Source organism: Epargyreus clarus, unplaced genomic scaffold (genome assembly GCF_041222505.1).
Source record: "Epargyreus clarus isolate Ecla_fem2 unplaced genomic scaffold, WU_Ecla_fem_2.2 ptg000016l, whole genome shotgun sequence".
NCBI classification, from domain to species: Eukaryota; Metazoa; Arthropoda; class Insecta; order Lepidoptera; family Hesperiidae; genus Epargyreus; species Epargyreus clarus.
In genome coordinates, this window is record NW_027332224.1 from 5946733 (window position 1) to 5967600 (window position 20868).

Below are 20868 nucleotides of genomic sequence, written 5' to 3' on the forward strand. Positions count from 1 at the left end.
TAAATTAGTGATAACATTAATTTTATAAAATGAAAGGTAATTATTATTATAAAATACAGAATAATCCTTAACAAGATAACCGCCCGGCGTCGCTTGTGTACTCGGTTATTTGATAAATTAAAGGTCGACTCCGGCGGCACCACCGTCCCACCTACTTCTGCTTAATGACAGCAGGCGCTGCTGTGTTCCGTTTTGAAGGGTGTGGTAATTTATATACTTTACATACTTTTCCTTAGCGTTCCAGCTTAGTCATCAGGGGTAGCGGCGCATCTGTGGGCGACCTCAGGTAGGAATATCTAATCCTATCTGGGGTTGATTACAGATGTCCATGAGCGGCAGTAGCCACTTACCATCAGGTGGACTGCATGCTCATCTGCTACTCTTATATTATAAAAAAAACCGAGCAATTGTAGACCTTCCTGAAGGAGGAGCTGTGGCCGAAGGGAGTTGTGTTCCGGAAATTCCGTGGACGGAGAGGACCCCCGGCAGTCATCTGACTCGCGTCTCACGTCGCCGCAAATACGTGATTTAGTTATAAATATTATTAAGTATATATTAATATGTATGTTAGTCTGTAAGGTATATATGATGTGGACCTCTGTATTGAATAATACTTTTGTATCTTTGATTATATTGTCTGAAATAAATGATTATTATTATTATTTTATTTATGAATGCGGATTGGTCAATTTTACACATTTTTGAAAATTGATTTTTAAATCTCAGGCGTACAGCTTTTCTTAATATGTTTTCCATCACCAATTAAGCAAGTGACAATTAATTTCTAATAGCTCTGTATCTTTCTAATAGATCTTAATACACAGAACTATCTCTCCACAAACTTTGTTCGCACTTGACGTTTCACTACATATTTTTATTTCTAACTGGACTTCTGTAAATTAGTTACTGTAATTAAACCTAACTGCGAGATTTTTTGTGAAAAATATCTATTGGTGGCGTGTGAATTGTGAAATGTTAGAACGGTATAATAAAATAACTGATTATTGTTTTGTATGGTCGTGCGACCCCTGAGGGGTCACAGTTTGTTTTATGGGTTATGGTTGTCATGTAGACAAAGGTTTTTGATGGTTGTATAGCCCCTAAGAGAGTTATGGTTTGTTTTAAGGGTTTTTTATAGAAGTGGCAAACGGTCGTTCAATCCATCTGATAACTGGGCCCTTAACTATCCATAATCGATCTTAGATTAGAGTCATGTCTGAGGTTCGCCACAGATGCGTCGCTACCCCTGAGTAATGGAAGCCTCGAAAAAGTATGTCTCCCTAACCATACCCTTAAAACCAGAACGCAAACACTATTGTTATTAGGTAGAAATAGGCGCCGGGACGGACGGCGGTATGTGTGGTCGCATACCGTCGTAATCACCAGATGTTGTGGGAGGAGCGAACGCTCCCCTAGGGCAGAGCCCGATCCGGGCATCGCGCTTGGAGGACTCCGGTTGTGTTCCGTCGGAGATCCCGGAGTTCTCCAACAAGCGCCGAGGACGGCCACCGGGGGGGTTTTAGTGCGGTAAAAATCCCACATAACCCGGCGTCGCTCCCACGTCGTCGGGTACCTTTTGAAGGTTTTCCCCTCGAAAAAAAAAGGTAGAAATAGGCGGTGATGCCTCCGGAGTATAACCACAAAAGTTTCTACCACCTTAAAGATTGATTGGATTGCAACATAAGTATTTGTAAGTGAAAGTCAGCTTAATAAATTTAACCATGTTGCTTAATTAATTTATACAGACATCTTAAACAAGAAGTATGTAACCTAAAGAACCGTTTTTGTGCCATCGATTTTTAAGCAAGTCCTTTATCAGTATTCGATCAAACACTCTTTGTTTATTTTTAAACCAGATAAGAACCGCTACTTGCAAGTTTCGTGGAATTGAGGTCCTGGGGGCCTACTATCGTCTCTTAAAACAATATTATTTTAATCATACATTGAATCTTCGTGCCACGACCTCGTTGAAGTAAGATTGTTTTTATAATATTACAATAAGCTTTTGTATGACGTCGGTCATCATCATTCATTCTTTTTTTGCAGGAAATTTAACTTTTTAAACAAAATATGACAATTTCAGTTGGTTTTATTCAATGGATAAGCGCAAAATTAATAAGGGTTTAAGTTTGTTCAATTACGTATGACGGAAGCGGAAACCAAACAATACCGTGGTACGACAAATTGACACTAGTTTCGATGTCTCGTTTCCTCTGGGATAAGGAATAGACAAATTATTCATTTTAACATCACTCGGTAGGAATAAAACAATATTGTTTTAAGGTCGTGGTACGAAACAAAATAATGTTGATACAATATTGAAATAAAACTTTCCTGAACTAGTTAACTATACCTTGTAATATTCCACTATTCTTATTGTTAATAATGCAATCCTACCTACAATTGTAAAATCTCAAGAATTTTATTTTGTTCCGACGCTTGATGTATTTATTTGAAAATGAACATATATTTTATCTTATATAAGTGAGTACTTTTTGAAGGTGGTAGAACCCTTTGTGGTTCGACTTCGGCGGCACCACCGCCACACCTATTTCTACCTAATAACTGCAGTGTTAGGCGCTGCTGTGTTCCGGTTTGAAGGGTGTGGTAAGGGAGAAAGACTTTTCCGAGGCGTTCCAGCTTAGTCCTCAGGGGTAGCGGCGCATCTGTGGCCGACCTCAGGTAGGAATATCTAATCCTATCTGGGGTTTATTACAGATGTCCATGGGCGGGAGTAGCCACTTACCATCAGGTGGACTGCATGCTCGTCTGCTACTCTTATATTATATAAAAAAAAACTCTTTTAGAAAATAAATATCTTAAACCGTAACTATGATGGTTTTTCAGAAGATGGTGGTAGGCCCCCTGTTTATAATGCAGAGGTAATATAGACATTTATTTATAAAGGAACGAGCTTCCGTCTATGGTTCTAACCGGTTGTAACGTAATATGTACAATTTTCTTTAGTTAAACCAGATGCATGTTACAAGTTTATTAAGATGAAGAGTTCTAGATGGCCATAGGTTCTTTGTTTTATTGAAGGGTGTGGATTTTAAATATAGGTGTAGAAGACGAGGTTGCAGTCCACTGGATGCTAAGTGGCTACTGCCGCCCCTGGACATCTGTAATCAACCCCAGATAGGATTAGATATTCCTACCTGAGGTCGGCCACAGAAGCGCCACTACCCTTGAGGACTAAGCTGGATTGTCTCGGATAAGTTTGTCTCCCTTACCCTTCAAACCAGAACACAGTAGCGCTTAACACTGCTGTTATGTTTGTCCAATGTACATTTGATCAAATAAATTGGATGACTTAATCTAATTTACTAGTAACACCGATACTTGATCAAAGATCAAAGATTTGAGATCCAGCTAGAAAGAATCGACAGCAACAATTGCTTCACGTTCTTCCATTTTCTCAACTACGCATATTATAAAGAAATATTGGACGAATATATTAGACAAATGTAATGGGCGTCTGTCAAAGAAATTTGATCAAATGTTGGACATTGGACAAAGATATTTGATGAGTGGAACCTTACATATGAGACGACTATCTTAATACTCATAATTAGCAAAGCATCCATGATCAGCAGCTTTACACCTCAGTTCTTCAGCCCACGTTAGTCCACTGCTGGACATAGGCCTCTCCCAAGGTACGCCACTGAGCCTGGTCTTCGGCTCTTCTCATCCAACTAGCTCCCGCCGCCCGGCGCAGATCGTCGCGCCACCTTGCAGGAGGGCGTCCCACACTACGTTTGTCTAGATGCGGTCTCCACTCCAAGAGTCGTCTACTCCAGCGGTTGTCGGCTCTTCGACAGTTCGAAGGTGGTAGAACCCTTTGTGGTTCGACTCCGGCGGCACCACCGCCACACCTATTTCTATCTAATAACAGCAGTGTTAGGCGCTGCTGTGTTCCGGTTTGAAGGGTGTGGTAAGGGAGACAGACTTTTCCGAGGCGTTCCAGCTTAGTCCTCAGGGGTAGCGGCGCATCTGTGGCCGACCTCAGGTAGGAATATTTAATCCTATCTGGGGTTGATTACAAATGTCCATGGGCGGCAGTAGCCACTTACCATCAGGTGGACTGCATGCTCGTCTGCTACTCTTATATTATAAAAAAAAAAGTTATAAGACACCTCAGTTATAAGACAGAAATCAGAAATCCATGCGGCGATTCCTAACTACAAAGAGTTACCTAAATGATTAAAACAAAGGAAATATTCTCTCCATTTATTATTTTCTTATTAATTTACTCGTACAGTGTCCACAGTTTAATAACTTCGTTCAAGAATTACATTTCCGCTAAGTTTATAGACCTTTGTTTTAGCTTGTTCAAATTTTTTATTGAAAATTTGTAGATTGCAATCAGATGATTATATACAACGAACATCTGGGGAAACTAGGTACCTATCGCTTCACCTATATATATAAACATGAATGTTTGTCTGTATGTCCTTTACAGAATTGTAAACTATGCATTTGATCATGTGATGATCTTTTGCAAAGTTGTGCATGAGCCCACGAAGTTCTGAGTTAGTACGATCAATTTTCGACAGACGGCGCCACTGTCATTCCAATGAAGGTACATATTTTCAGTTATATGTATGTCATGTTATTTTTTTGAAACGTGGATGCGGGCACTACTAGTATGTATATAAAATGTATGTGTCTGTAATTGATTTCGAAATAAAGATGTGCTGTAATCCGACTAAAGTAGTGATTGAAACGTCTCTAAATCGAGGGGCCCGAGGTTCAAATCACGCCCCATGATTTTTCAAAATTTTGTCCGTATTGGAAATTAATAATGTGTTTTATTAACGGTGAAGGTAAGCATGATGAGGAAACCTACATTCCTGATATTTTTTAAAGTTCTCAAAGGTATGTGAAGTCTACCAATACGCACTTGACCAGCGCGGTGGACTATGGCCTAATCCTCATTCTGAGAGGGGACCCTTACTTAGTGAGAAAGTAACGGGCTGACGAAGAAGATTTGAAACCACCTACAGAATAGCTTATTTTAAGACTTCAACATAGTGAAATAATCGCTAAGTCTAACTCAATCTAAAAAGCACAATCTCCTAATTTCACGTAAGATTTGAAAGCAAGGCGCTTACGTAAGATATAATTTTTGCGCCCCTCAAACCAATTTACTTTCTTCATTTTATCGGACTTTGGTCTAATGTTCGTGTCGGATTTCTTCGGGTATCATCGGATATCTTCGGACATCATTGACGGTTCCCTACCAAATCCAAGTTTTTGTTTTATAATATAAGAGTAGCAGACGAGCATGCAGTCCACCTGATGGTAAGTGGCTACTGCCGCCCATGGACATCTATAATCAACTCCAGATAGGATTAGATATTCCTACCTGAGGTCGGCCACAGATGCGCCGCTACCCCTGAGGCCTAAGCTGGAACGCCTCGGAAAAGTCTGTCTCCCTTACCCCTTCAAACCGGAACACAGCAGCGCCTAACACTGCTGTTATTAGGTAGAAATAGGTGTGGCGGTGGTGCCATCGGAGTCGAACCACAAAGGGTTCTACCACCTTCAAAGTAAGTATCATAATAACTCATTACTGTTACTGCTGGACCCGCGTCTCCTCTCAGAATGAGAAGGGTTAGGCCATAGTCCACCGCGCTGGCCAAGTGTGAATTGGTAGACTTTATATACCTTTGAAAACTTTTTTTTTAGAGTTTTAAGATATGCAGGTTTCGACACGATGCTTTCCTTTGCCGTTTAAGCAATTAGTGTCGATAGTTATTAAACCCTAGTAAGTAACAACAACCTTATTTACGAAGATTAAATAAGAAAATAAAGTCAGGCGATCGTATGTTATTTAAATAAATTCTTTTTTTTAATATGTTATACCCTCGTTGCGGTCACCATACAGATCTGACACGTAAAGGGTTCCGGGTTCGATCCCCGGCCAGACAGGCACCTGAATGATGGATTTTTGGAAACTTGGATATTTGTTCTGGGTGTTTGTGTATAAGTATACGTCTATGTGTGTGTCCACGACACCCACGTCACAGGGAATCTTACTGTGGTACTGTGAGTGTAAAAAGAATATCTTTTTATTTTTTTATCACCTTCAAAATTAATTTTCAATGTCAAGTACCAGTCTTGTCCTTCTGAACTCATAAAGATTTAATCTTTTTCTATCTGTAATAGTTACAACCTTGCAAAAAAGATTTTGTAATCACTGTTATCATGAATAATAAAGATTTCTGAAAATAGTCATTGAGTTGTGCTAGCCTTGTAGATGTTATTTCAATGTTTTAGAATTTTATTTTTGAAATGACAATTCAATCAATATAACTGGTATAGTCCGCGTAAAACTGCTAGTCCGCTCTGAATATAGAAATGAATTCCGTCGCCATAGCAAATTGTATGACTAGACCTGCTCGCAACAACTTCAGAGCGGACTAGCAGTTTTGCGAGGACTATATTTAAGAACGAAATGTATGTGGATTTAAAAGTCTATTATATTAATTGTCTAAATAAATTAAAAAAAAAAACAAAAAGTTATTCTAAATTCAAACTCTTTAATTTTTCACTTGTCTACTATTGAACTCAGTCAGCGGAATGAGTAGGTATCTTCTTTAATCCTGTGTTAAGTAGCTTTATCAATTCGAAATTAAAATTTTGCAGTTTTTGTTCAATTGTAAGAAGAATGGCCGATAAGATACTTGTCGGTTCGATTAACCAACAAAAGTTCACATGGAGGAAGCTGACCAACGAACCAAATCGTTCAGCCACACCCGACAAAGATTTGCGCCACAAGATTCGCAAATTCAAAACCGTGTGGACGTCTCCTTCGCCTTGATTTAAAAAGTTAGTGACAAGCGCGGGAACTCTGACGTTTCTATTTTCAATCTGTGCTCAATTAAAATTCTTTTTCTTTTTATTTTTAAATTCTGTGAACGTAATGATTACTTTTGTATACAGCCGTTAATATATGTGTTGTAATGAATTATATTTTTATGAGGCTGTAATTTCGTGGGATTTTTTTCGTCATGGCATGTAATTAGTGTATGTATGAGCATGACAATTTGTCTGTCTGTTAGAATGTTGAACATACTAGTTCTGTGCCCCGTGTTGCTTGCATCCGTGCTAACTCTGACCATAGATTCGCAACTGGGAACGTCTATTGAAGGTGAGAAAAATAAATAATTCTACTTTTAAATTCTTTCGCCGCTTTTTTCCATAACGATCCTCTTGAAGTGGTGGTATTTGTATTGACATTCAAAAAGTGCTCTGTAAAGAACCTATTTTGAATTAAAAAAATATTTGATTTAAACAATATTAATTTAATAATACTGCCGCAAGGGAGGAGCGTGGTGGGTAGAGCTTACTCATTTTTTTTATAATATAAGAGTAGCAGACGAGCATGCAGTCCACCTGATGGTAAGTGGCTACTGCTGCCCATGGACATCTGTAATCAACCCGAGATAGGATTAGATATTCCTACCTGACGTCGGCCACAGATGCGCCGCTACCCCTGAGGACTAAGCTGGAACGCCTCGGAAAAGTATGTCTCCCTTACCACACCCTTCAAACCGGAACACAGCAGCGCCTAACACTGCTGTTATTAGGTAGAAATATGTGAGACGGTGGTGCCGCCGGAGTCGAACCACAAAGGGTTCTACCACCTTCAATACTTGCCTATGGCGAAGCGGTCACCAGTGTAAAACACAGTGGCTTCTAGATTAGATTCCCAGTCAGATGAATATCTAAATGATGAATTTAGATTTATATTATATTCGCCTTAAGCAGTGATGGTTAAGAAACTCAGCCTCTCGATCGAGGGGTCCGAGGTTCAAATCCCAGGCATGCACCTCTGATTTTTCGAAATTATGTGCGTATTAGAAATTAATTATCACTTGCTAAAACGGTGAAGGGAAACATCGTGAGGAAACCTGCATAACTAAGAGATTAATAAAATAAAAAAAAAAATCTCAAAGGTATGTGAAGTCTATCAATCGCACTTGTCTAGCGCGGTGGACTATGGCCTAATCCTTCTCATTCTGAGAGGAGACCAGTGCCCAGCAGTGGGACAGTAATGGGTTGATGATATTGATGATTCGCCTAAGTGTGTGTCTATGGCACCCACGTCATAGCAAAATCCTAGCGTGGGATTACGAGTGTAGAAAGCTTTATTAATATTATTTGTGAGAGTAACCCTGTGCCCAGCAGTGGGATAATTTCTTGCGGCCATTTGGAAATTTTTACGATATTTATGCAAGTTTTAAAATAACACTAGACGCTTTCTACACTCACAGACCCAAGCTAGGATTCCCTGTATCATGGGTGCTACACACACACGACGAACACAAACACCCAGGCCCAGATAACTAAATTTACCATTCATTCGGTCTGGCCGGGGATCGAACCTGGGTCCCTGCGCGTCAGACCGGTATGGTGACCGCTTTACGCGGGTCAAAGTGACCTGTTAGAAAATGTTAGTAAACATATTTAATCTAAGGTTTAATGTACCAGTATAATAGTACAAGTAGATTCAAATGTTAATTCTTAGTTTCAAAGTGGTGAAATCAAGTTTTAAACAACATAAAACCTACTTAAGGAAATATTCTAACTGGTTAGTAAACATTTGCATGAGACTGACTGAAAAACAAACGTAATTCAAAATTGGAATGCCGTTGCCATTAGTAGATATTATCTGTGGCAACCATAGATTAGTAAAGATACTTCGCCGCCTTGAAATTGAATGAAGCCACAAACGGATTATTAGTAAGTTCTTTTTTTGAATTCTTGACAAATAAAAACATTTTTAGAGAAAATTTACCAATAAATAACTAGTACTGCGTAATTTACATAGTAAATAAATAATTATTTCAAATATTTAGGGACATTTTATCACGGAGACGTGCCAAAACTTTTTTACGCAACTATTTCAATTCTCAAAACTGGGTACATTTTCTTATTAGGAATGAGTAATCTTTACTTATCTATGGTGGCAACACATCTACATAAAGATCTACGGGTTTGAAGGTGGTAGAACTCTTGTGGTTCGACTCTGGCGGTACCACCGTCACACCTATTTCTGTTATAACAGCAGTGTTAAGCGCTGCTGTGTTCTGGTTTGAAGGGAGACGTACTTTTCCGAGGCGTTCCAGCTTAGTCCACAGGGATAGCGGTGCATCTGTGGCCGACTTCAGCTAAGAATCTGATCCTATCTGGGGTTGATTACAGATGTCCATAGGCGGTAGCTTAACCACTTATAGTCCGCGTAAAACTGCTAGTCCGCTCTAAATATAGAAATAAATTGCGTCGCCATAGCAAATTGTATGACTACACCTGCTCGCAACAACTTCAGAGCGGACTAGCAGTTTGGTGTAGACTATACCATCACATGGACTGCATGAACGTCTGCTACTCTTATGTTTTAAAGAGACATTATTATTATAATATTTCAATATTCAAGCATAGATAAGTATAGATATCTCACCGCCTTGTAATTGAAGGAAGCCATTAAAAGGCTTAAACGGCTGACAATTCCGTCAGCCGTTTAATGGCTGTCATGGTGTAATTTACGCGCAACGACGCCGACATGCGCAGTTAAGTGGTGTAAAAATACGAAATCGAAAAATGCGGAAATATAACGTTTCATTCGTAAATGATCTAAAAACTACATTGATTTTTAATTTTCAAACACGAAAATAGATGACAGTGACAATCTCAATTGTCAAAACTAGTTACATTTTCTTGTTAGGAGTGAGTAATCTTTACTAATTTATGTATTCAGATCATTTCCTGATTTTTTTACATTAAAAAAGGAATCTATACTAATATAATAAAGAGGAAAACTTTGTTTGTTTGTTTGATTGTAATGAATAGGCTCAAGAACTACTGAACCGATTTTAAAAATTCTTTCACCATTCGAATGCTTCATTATCCACGAGTAACATAGGCTATATCTAATATATAAAATTCTCGTGTCACAGTTTTCGTTGCCATACTCCTCCGAAACGGCTTGACCGATTTTGATGAAATTTTTCGTGCTTATCCGGTATCTATGAGAATCGGCCAACATCTATTTTTCATCCCCCTAAATGTTAGGGGTAGTTCACCCTTAACATTTTTTTTTATTTATATGGCAAATAAATAGATTTTGAGGCGGTACAAAGTTTGCCGGGTCGGCTAGTATTCTATAAAAACTGACGTCATTAATATTTTAAGTGATGACCAACGGGTCAGAGATGTAATTACACAAAAAGATAAGGATTGAATTGAATATCTTTACATATAAGAACAAAAACTATGTGTTTTTACACAAGAAGGCAATTATAATGATAGGTATATAGGATTATGACTTAAGCAGTGAGTCAGTTATAATTTAAACCATTATTAAATGTGGAAGTAATTATGCTATGTGGTTTGTTTCATCATCATCAACCCATTACTGTCCCACTGCTGGGCACGGGTCTCCTCTCAGAATGAGAAGGATTAGGCCATAGTCCACCGCGCTGGCCAAGTGCGTATTGGTAGACTTCACATACCTTTAAGATTTTTTAGTTTGTTTACATCATCATAAACCAATTATTGTGGAACCGAAAGTGGTAGAACCCTCTGTGGTTCGACTCCAGCGGCACCACCGCCACACCTATTTCTGTTATAACAGTGTTAAGCGCTTGCGTTCTGGTTTGAAGGGTGTGGTAAGGGAGACATACTTGTCCGAGACATTCCAACTTATTCCTCAGCGTAGCGGCGAGCCGCATCTGTGGCTCACTTCAGGTAGTAATCTAATATTATCTGGGGTTGATTACAGATGTCCATGGGCGGCAGTAGTCACTTACCATCAGGTGGACTGTATGCTCGTCTGCTATCCCTATTAAAATATAAAAATACTGTTATGTTTTTACCAATTTACATAGATTATTTATTTAAATTATATAACATCATTTTTAAATAGAGAGAACCAAAGAAATAAAGATGTTTCTTAGAAAAAGAAAAGAAAATTAATTGTATTGAAATCTGTAAGTCACGATTGTAACAATTTGTAAAATAAAGACTGTAAAATTTACTGTAAAATTTGGATTTCTATCTGTTACCAATTGTTACCGAGTAACTGATTATGATAGGACTTTTCCGAAAACTTTACAGATGTTGCATTATATCTTTATGGAATGCTTCGGAAAAGTCTCCCTCCCTTACCATACCCTTCAAATGAGAACACAGCAGCGCTTAACACTGCTATTATTAGACAGAGTGTAGTTTCGGGACCAGAATAGGGATATAGTATCCCCTGCCTGTCGTAAGAGGCGACTAAAAGGGGGCTTCAGGGGTTGCGGGCGGCAAGAGTGGGAGCTCGAAATATAATAAAGGTCAGTTTTGTCCGGTTAGCTTAAACAAATGCCATAATAATTATGACAGACAAGATAAATAGGCGAAATGCCGAAGGTCTCTCATTACAAATAAATATTATTAAAATGGAGATCACTTTTGACTGGTCTATTTACCTAAATGCCATAATATGACAGACAAAAGAAATAAACATACTTAATGACATAATCGACAGTTGTAATAGAAAACTTGAATAGTATTTATGAAAAAAAAAGTTAGAAATATTTATCTATATACAAAATTGTCAAAGATAACTATTCCGTATCTTTTTCTGTTTTGTTTGTCAGTTGATTTTCTTTTGTTTTTTTTATTGACGAGTTTGTAGTACTTACAAATAAAAATATCGGAAAAAATATAATTATGAAAGAATTTTAATAAATCATTATGATTATTGGTCCTGTGCCTGATAATCTCAGATGACATAGTCAAAGTCATGGGCAAAAGCTAGTATTTAAAAAAATTACCAAAATAGTGTAGTCGTAGTATCCATCATTATTTTACGGTAAAACCTTAAAAAAACTCAATTGAATCGTAAAGTTTTTCTGTAACGTTTGAAATTATATTATAACTTATTTTAATTTACTATTCATCACTTTCGTTTATAACCTTGTATTTGTTTAAATTATTGGCAAACAAGTTTTGCTAAACAAAGTCTGATATTATTTACTATTATTGATATTTATTATTTTGAAGGTGGTAGAACCCTTTGTGGTTCGCTCTAGCGGCACCAGCGCCACACCTATTTCTGCCTAATAACAGCAGTGTTAGGCGCTGCTGTGTTCCGGTTTGAAGGGTGTGGTAAGGGAGACATACTTTACCGAGGCGTTCCAGCTTAGTCCTCAGGGGAAGCGGCGCGTCTGTGGCCGACCTCAGGTAGGAATATCTTATCCTATCTGGGGTTGATTACAGATGTCCATACGGCAGTAGCCACTTACCCTCAGGTGGACTGCATGCTCGTCTGCTACTCATATATTATAAAAAAGAGAAAGATATATATAACGGCGCGGGCTATTATTTTCAATTAATTTTAGTTAATTTTGAGTTGAAGCTATTTAATCTTATTTTATGATTTCCATTCAAATTACTTCATTAACAATTATTTTAGTAGACTATATTTTTGGAGCGCGTAACTCCGGGTGGGGTTGCAAGTGTCGCCTTTTTGTTATAAGAACTATGATTATTGTTTCGTTTTTGAGAGTGAGTTGACAATTGACGTTGATGGCGTGTGGACTTGTAAATCCATCGGCTCCGAATTTATTATTTTCTTGTGTGCTTCTTTGTTGGAACCGAAAGCAGTTGGTGCACTATGAAGGAACGCCATCTGGCATTTCCATATCGGTCAGACGCGAGGCTCGGCGATCTGACATCAGAAGCGGGACGCCCAGGAGCTCCACAGCATAGTGAGAGTGACAGTTGGAAAATTTTATTTGAAATGCAGAAAAAGCAAATGAAGGAATGCGTTCGTGTAATTAGAGAACCAAGCTCTTATAATTCTACGGTCACATTTGGTGCACGGAAGCGACGCACGCGTCTGGTGTTATATAGTGGATTTAAGCTTTGCAAGAGAAGCCATTATCGGGTATTCATGTTATTATTACAATGAGTAAAGCCCTCAAAGGATTTACTGAAATAACTTGGCCTCAGTTGGGAAACCCTTTGGCAGGTTTTGTTAAAACTCCGGCAACCTTTGTGTAGATTGTGTATTGAGACTCCTACGGAAGGAGAATGCATGTCCTCGTATGCCACTCGTTTTCTTAGTACACTAATGAGTCAGTGGCGATCTTTAGCGGTGGAACAAATTGCCATTGCTGTTACTATAGCACATGCTTCCAAATTGACACAACTAACTTGCCTAGTGATGCGAAGAAACCACGAATGTATCACGCTGGAAGATGATATAGTTGTGGCAAGATGGGCCACGTTTCTGCTGAAATTTCTGCGTTTTTAATAAAAGCAAAAGAGATGTAATAACTAATCCCCGTTCTGAGTTTTTAGGTAATCGTACGCCACAACAAACTATGGAAGCAGTAGCCATTAAGAGACCCCTTATCTGCTATTCCTGCGGTGAAAAGGGTCACATGGTGACACACTGCCCGAGGAAGGTCGATTCCGGTGCTGAATGATCCTTACTTAAAGAAAGTGTAGCTAACATATTCTCAGGTAAACGACAAAATACCAGAGTTATTCGGAGTGGTATTTAAGGACCCGCGTGGCGGGGCGGTCACCATACCGGTCTGTGGCGCGGAGGGCCCCGGGTTCGATCCCCGGCCAGACGGATGTCTAAGTGATAAATTTAGGTTTCTGGTCTGGGTGAATCTATGTTTGTCACTGTGTGTGTCCATGGCACCCGCGAAACAGGTAGTAAGCTGATGTGGGGTTGTGAGTGTAGAAGGCGTTTATTTTTTTCATTTATTTATTCAAATATTAACTGTAACTTGCAATTATTAACGACAGTAGTGTTACAGGGCATTGCGTTTATCTCGTTGTTTTACGTTGTACCTAACCTGTGTATTTCACATGATATTATGATAGGTAGAGATTTGCTCTCATTGGGGTTTTCCTTTGAAGTATGTCAACTTATTCTGAAGATACGACGACTATACCGACTTAGCCCTGAAGAGCGGCAAATGGCCCTAAATAAAATTAACGAACTATTGGACTCCGGTATTTTACGAGAAAGCTGAAGAATGGTTCTCGAGTCCTATTCTATTAGTTAGGAATAACTTATAATTTAAAAATAAAACTAAAAAAATACACTTATAGTTAAACTAACAGGTAATGATTTTTGCAATCTAGTTACGAACTTTTATCTCAATAATAATTGACGCCATCTAGCGATTCGGTGGTGAACTTTGTGGATCGATAACAGCATCGCTTGGTTAATTAGTTGTGATTTAGTCCGCACCGCGTTGCTGCGGCGCCACTTACCTCGAACACTGCTACGAAAATAATGTATTATCATAGGACCTTGATAGTTGTTCAAAATTTTGAATTGTACTTACCGTTAGAAATGGGTGGGTATCGGGTTCTGAGATTCCGTTACATGCATTCATACCTAGATACATGCAGGTAAAGCTGATAAAAGCGTAGTAAAAAGGGTGAGTGTTCATTATTTCATGTCCCTGAATATGGCGAGCGAGTACCACCAGATTCTCGTTCATAAAGACTCTATTGAGCGTATTGCTTTCGTTATACCTGATGGATAGTTCGAATATCTTTCCATGCCTTCTGGTTTACGTAAGGCTCCTTAATAGAGCCATTCGCTGTAATTTACATTGATTGTGTTATTGTCCCGGCTTGTACTGTAGAAGAAGCTTCTGACAGGCTTCAGTAAGTTTTAAAAGCTCTAACAGAAAATAGTTTATCATTGAATTCAAAACAAAAATGCTGGTTTATGAATCTAGGGTTGAATTTTTAAGATACGCTTCATATTTGAGATTGTACCCAGTTTCTTTCAAAAGACAGGCCATTTATATAGGTGAACAGAAAAAGGCAAATGTAATTGGACACCCAACGTTGAAAACAATAGGAAAGAAATAGCAGTGATAGCCTAGTGGTTGATAAACTCGGCCTCTTGATCGAGAGGTCCGAGGTTTGAATCCCGGGCACGCACCTCTGATTTTTCGAAGTTATGTGCGTATTCGAAGTTGATTATCACTTGCTTAAGCGATGGGAAATATTGTGAGGAAACCTGCATACCTGAGAAATCTATCCAAGTGTAAACTTGATAAGCGCGGTGCATTGTGATCTGGTCCTTCTCGTTCTGAGAGGAGACTCATGCAGTGGGACAGTGATGGGTTAATGATGATGATGGTGAGAAAAAAAAATTAAAATATTAACAGACAAACCGGTCGTATCGATTTTTTTTTGATGTCGATAAATCAATTGAACTGCACACAGATGTGAGTGCCGATGGGTACGGAGCCGTTGTTCTCAGTCACCAGACAAAAAAAAAAACAATCTAGCAATTGGTTACAAGCAAAACAGAACAAGATTCTTAAAATAAAATCAATAATAATCAAGTTAGAGGTAAATGCCAGATTTTCATGTTCCAACAGAATTAGATATTGGCCTGGAATTATCTACTGACAGAGAATCAGGATGCACCGATAACGGCGATGGTATGTTATAGAATATTGCCTCCTATTTAGGCAAGACCCGTATCTGAATTAATCGTATGATGTAAGTATTCTTGCTGTGTGGTATTTTTAGCGAACGAAACTTTAATGAGAAGTGTAACTTAAGTGGGGTTGTGCGGGAAGCCTGTGTGGCGTAGAAGCCTGTGTGGCATAAAAGCCTGTGTGGCGTAGATGCCTGTGTGGCGTAGAAGCCTGTGTGGCATAGTAGCCTGTGTGGCATAGTAGCCTGTGTGGCATAGTAGCCTTTGTGGCAGAGTAGCCTGTGTGGCATAGTAGCTTGTGTAGCGTAGTAGCCTGTGTGGCATAATAGCCTGTGTGGCAGAGTAGCCTGTGTGGCATAGCAGCTTGTGTAGCGTAGTAGCCTGTGTGGCATAGTAGTCTATGTGGCAAAGTAGAATGAGTGGTATAGTGACCTGTTTGGTATAGTGGCCTGTGTGGTATAGTAGCTTGTGTGGCACAGTAGCCTGTGTGCCACAGTAGCCTGTGTGTCATAGTAGCCTATGTGGCAAAGGAGTATGTATGACACAGTGGTTCTGAATATATATCGGGTGAGTATGAGTTGTAATCGTAACGACTTAGTGTTTTGTGAATTTGTACAGTTCATAGTAAGGGGTAAGACTCTTGTCACGTAAGTTTATACGAGATTAATACCCAGTATGTACTTTGTTTATAATTTGCTCTCTGCGTTAATTTAGTAAAGGGTCAGTATGGCCGAGTGTATCGAGGTACGCAGTGTGGTATTGTTTGTTTTCAAAAGGCATCGAAGAAGCACACACGAGGACGTGTGATGATGCAGGACGGCCGTAACGGCGCGGGCTATTATTTTCAATTAATTTTAGTTAATTTTGAGTTGAAGCTATTTAATCTTATTTTATGATTTCCATTCAAATTACTTCATTAACAATTATTTTAGTAGACTATATTTTTGGAGCGGGTAACTCCGGGTGGGGTTGCAAGTGTCGCCTTTTTGTTATAAGAACTATGATTATTGTTTCGTTTTTGAGAGTGAGTTGACAATTGACGTTGATGGCGTGTGGACTTGTAAATCCATCGGCTCCGAATTTATTATTTTCTTGTGTGCTTCTTTGTTGGAACCGAAAGCAGTTGGTGCACTATGAAGGAACGCCATCTGGCATTTCCATATCGGTCAGACGCGAGGCTCGGCGATCTGACATATATAAATATAAATTACGTTCAATCTTCTAATCAGAACCCTTACCACAAGTTTTTACGTTTCGACAAATATGACTGTATTGGTATTTGATTACGTATTGGCCCATACAATTTCCAAGTTCCGATATAATCCGCTAGGGGCGCTGATAGGGGCGCTAAACAGTCATATTTGTCAAAACGTAAAAACTCATGGTAAGAGTACAGAATTACGCATATCGAAACTTTTCCGTGCATTTTATAAAAAATGTCATTAACGCATTTTGATCATTTTGTTTTCAAAAAATAATTTTGATTATATTTTTGTTTGTTATTGTTACTTTTATCTATTTTTTTTTAAACTTAATAATTTAGACATCTAAGGAAACGTCAAGACGTTTTCCTTTGCCATTAACCCATTAGTTATAATATTTATATTATTATTATAATATTTATAACCTGTATTTTAGCTTTTCTTTTACAGACTAGATTAGATGTCAAAGATTTACTGTCCTTTTTTTAATACCAAAAAAAACAAACATAAAATGTTGCGTTTACGCAACGAAGGGTAAATATGAACAACAAGTGATAATTAATTTGTAATACGCCCATAACGGAAAGTCGGAGGTGAGCAGGTTCGAACCTAGAACCTCTAGCTTGAAAGATCGAATATCGCGGGTCAAATAACACGGAAATTCTAAGAGACATCATTCATACTTAAAGAAGTGATACAAAAACTAAAATGCTGCTCAACCGAATCGTTTAAGATAGGTATTTTATTAGATATTATTATCAAAAAAGTTACATCTTCGTGAAAATTTGTGATTCATTCAATAAAAATGCTTCTGTGGGCCCGGTAGCTATCATTGGATAGCAGTACCTTTTCGGAGGTTTTTTTTTTATAATATAGGAGTCGCAGACGAACATCCACCTGATGGTAAGTGGCTACTGCCGCCCATGGACATCTGTAATCAACCCCAGATAGGATTAGATATTCCCACCTAAGGACGGCCACAGATGCGCCGCTACCCCTGAGGACTAAGCTGTAACGCCTCGGAAAAGTCTGTCTCCCTTACCACACCCTTCAAACCGGAACACAGCATCGCCTAACACTGCTGTTATTAGGTAGAAATAGGTGTGGCGGTGGTGCCGCCGGAGTCGTACCACAAAGGGTTCTACCACCTTCAAGGTTCCAGTCATTTAGTAATATAACCTTTTGGGAACCATTTATCGGGAATTTTGGAAATGGGTTACGATTTGTTTTTGCGATTTCATTTTCGCTGCTTGCGCCGCCATATTGAAATAAGTGCGCTTCAAAGCAGTTTTTGAAAACAGTTCACCTTTATCCATTTTACGACAAAACCTTTATCTAAATATATATAACTCAAATGTGTCTGACTGACATAGTGATCTATCAACGCACAGCCCAAACCACTGGACGGATCGGGCTGAAATTTGGCATGCAGGTAGATGTTATGACGTAGGCATCCGCTAAGAAAGGATTTTGATCAATTCTACCCCCAAGGGGATAACATAGGGGATGAAAATATTACTTCGTAACGCGAGCGAAGCCGCGGGCAAAAGCTTGTATGTCTACAAATTCAAGGAGAGTTGTTTTCCGGGTGGCCTCTTTCATTACAACCAAATTATTAGACTTTATGGGTAGATTGACACTATGGGGTCCTATTAATCCTTACCTCAGGCTTACCCTACCTCGGAAGGGAGGAGGGAGGGTAGGAGAGTAGAGGATTGTTTGAAATTTGTCATCAAAACAAAAACGGTCCTCTCGTTGGAAGATTTTTTCTTTCTCACATAATATGCTAATTGGGTGGAGCTGTTTACTAAAAGCAGTGATAGCCCATTGGTTAAGAAACTCGGCCTCTCGATCGAGCGGTCCGAGGTTCAAATCCGAGGCACCTCTGATTTTTCGAAATTATGTGCGTGTTAGAAATTAATTATCACTTGCTAAAAACGGTGAAGGAAAACATCGTAAGGAAACCTGCACACGGGAGATTTATGTAAAAAAAAATTCAAAGGTATGAGAAGTCTACCAATACGCACTTGGTCAAACGGTGGACTATGGCCTAATCCTTCTAATTCTGAGAGAAAACCCGTGCCCAACAGTGGGACAATAATGGGTTGACGCTGATGATGATGATGATGATATAAGAAGCGCTATGCCGCGCAAGAAAATAATAGTATTTCCGGTATATCTTTGGCCATGTTTATTCGATTAAACGCAGGAACTCTAGACATTCCGGATCTAAAGCCAATATCTCTCCTCGAAGTGTTTTATTAACTTTAAATCATTTTTAAAATCAATACAGCCGAATTCAGGGTCAGTTTTTTTAAGATTAAAGTAACTATTACTCAAATGGTAGTTATAAAAAAATACCACCAAATCAACTGAGACCAAATCAAATTATTTATTTACGTAAACATAACTTTATTTAAATATTTCTAATACTGACCTGAATGTTCTACCTCATTACAGCGCAAAAAATTATAATCAAAATATAACTAAATATTATGCTTGTCATGTTTCTAAGCGGTGATAGACTAGTGGTTAAATTGGCATTATCGGGAGGTCCGAGGTTCAAATCACAGGCACGCACTTCTATTTTTTCAAAAGTATGTTTATTTTATAATATAGGAGTAGCAGACGAGCATGCTGTCCACCTGATGGTAAGTGGCTACTGCCGCCCATGGACATCTGTAACCAACCCTAGATAGGATAAGATATTCCTGAGGTCGGCCACAGATGCGGCACTACTCCTGAGGACTAAGCTGGAACACCTCGGATAAGTATGTCTCTCTTACTACACCCTTCAAACCAGAACACAGCAGTAGGTACATAACGCTGCTGATATAAGGCAGAAATAGGTGTAGCGGTGCGCTACTTCAACCATAGTTGCAGGACTTACGAGGTGGTAGAACCCTTTGTGGTTCGACTCCGGCGGCACCACCGCCACACCTATTTCTACCTAATAACTGCAGTGTTAGGCGCTGCTGTGTTCCGGTTTGAAGGGTGAGGTAAGGGAGACATACATTTCCGAAGAGTTCCAGCTTAGTCCTCAGGGGTAGTGGCGCATAAGTGTCCGATCTCAGGTAGGAATATTTAATCCTATATGGGGTTGATCGCAGACGTCATTTGGCGGCAGAAGCCTACCATCAGATGGAATGCATGCTCGTCTGCTACTCCTATATTACAAAAAAAATCTTAGTTGCAGGGCTGGAAACCTTATAGTCTAAATCTAGACTATACCCACATCCTCTGCATTAGATTTACGCTTCATTGAGCTGTATTTTCCGCGTATTGCGAGACCAAACAATGGATTACTAATGTTTTAACTTTCGGTTGAGATACTTACAAAGGCAGGTCTTATGTGTATGGTGTAAGACCAACATACTACTTATTTCTGCCTTAAAACAGCAGTGTTGAGCGCTGCTGTGTTCTGGTTTGAAGGGTGTAGTAAGGGAGACATACTTTTCCGAGACCTTCCAGCTTAGTTCTCAAGGTAGCGGCGCAATTGTGGCCGACGTCTCATAGAAATCTAATCTTATCTGGGATTGATTACAGATGTTCATGGGCGGCAGAAGCCACTTACCATCACGTGGACTGCATGCTTATCTGCTATTACTATATTATAAAAATGGCATTTGAAAACTACAAAAGAATTAGACATATCGATTTGTTACAGATGTTTTCATTCAATCACGTACCTAATAAGTCATTTCTTATATAAGCTTCATTATTTTGAAAAATCTGAGGATTCCAACCCCAGATCTCCAGAGTTTTTCAAAGTTCATATAACTTTTTTCACAATAATACAAAGAGATAAAATATTACATGCATATTATTGCTGCAAAAAGCAATATATTTTAAGTATGTACATTGTTAACACATAGGATAAAGTAAAAACGTAATCTTTGAATCTTTGACCTTAACAGGTAATTAATTTTTAAGTACATGCACTTTTATATTAAACTTTATAGTGTTTTAAATATATATACAAATAGCAGGAATAGCAGACGAGCTACCTCAGTAAATGCCTACTGCCGCCCATGGATATCTGTAATCAACCTCAGATAGGATTAGATATTCCTACCTGAGGTCGGCCACAGATGCGCCGCTAATCCTGAGTACTAAGCTGGAACGCCTCGGAAAAGTGTGTCTCCCTTACCACACCCTTCAAACCGGAACACAGCAGCACCT

General features: G+C 38.9%; 1 protein-coding gene across 1 annotated transcript in view; it reads left to right on the top strand.

Annotated features, from left to right (window-relative positions):
• Positions 1-6795: 6795 nt before the first annotated feature.
• Positions 6796-20868, top strand: part of LOC140748598 (uncharacterized) — a 55434-nt gene continuing 41361 nt past the window's right edge. Inside the window, exon 1 of the mRNA XM_073081432.1 lies at positions 6796-7156. Within this exon, the coding sequence (XP_072937533.1) occupies positions 7039-7156 (118 nt within the window). The 5' untranslated portion in view covers positions 6796-7038. The remainder of the gene's footprint in view (positions 7157-20868) is intronic.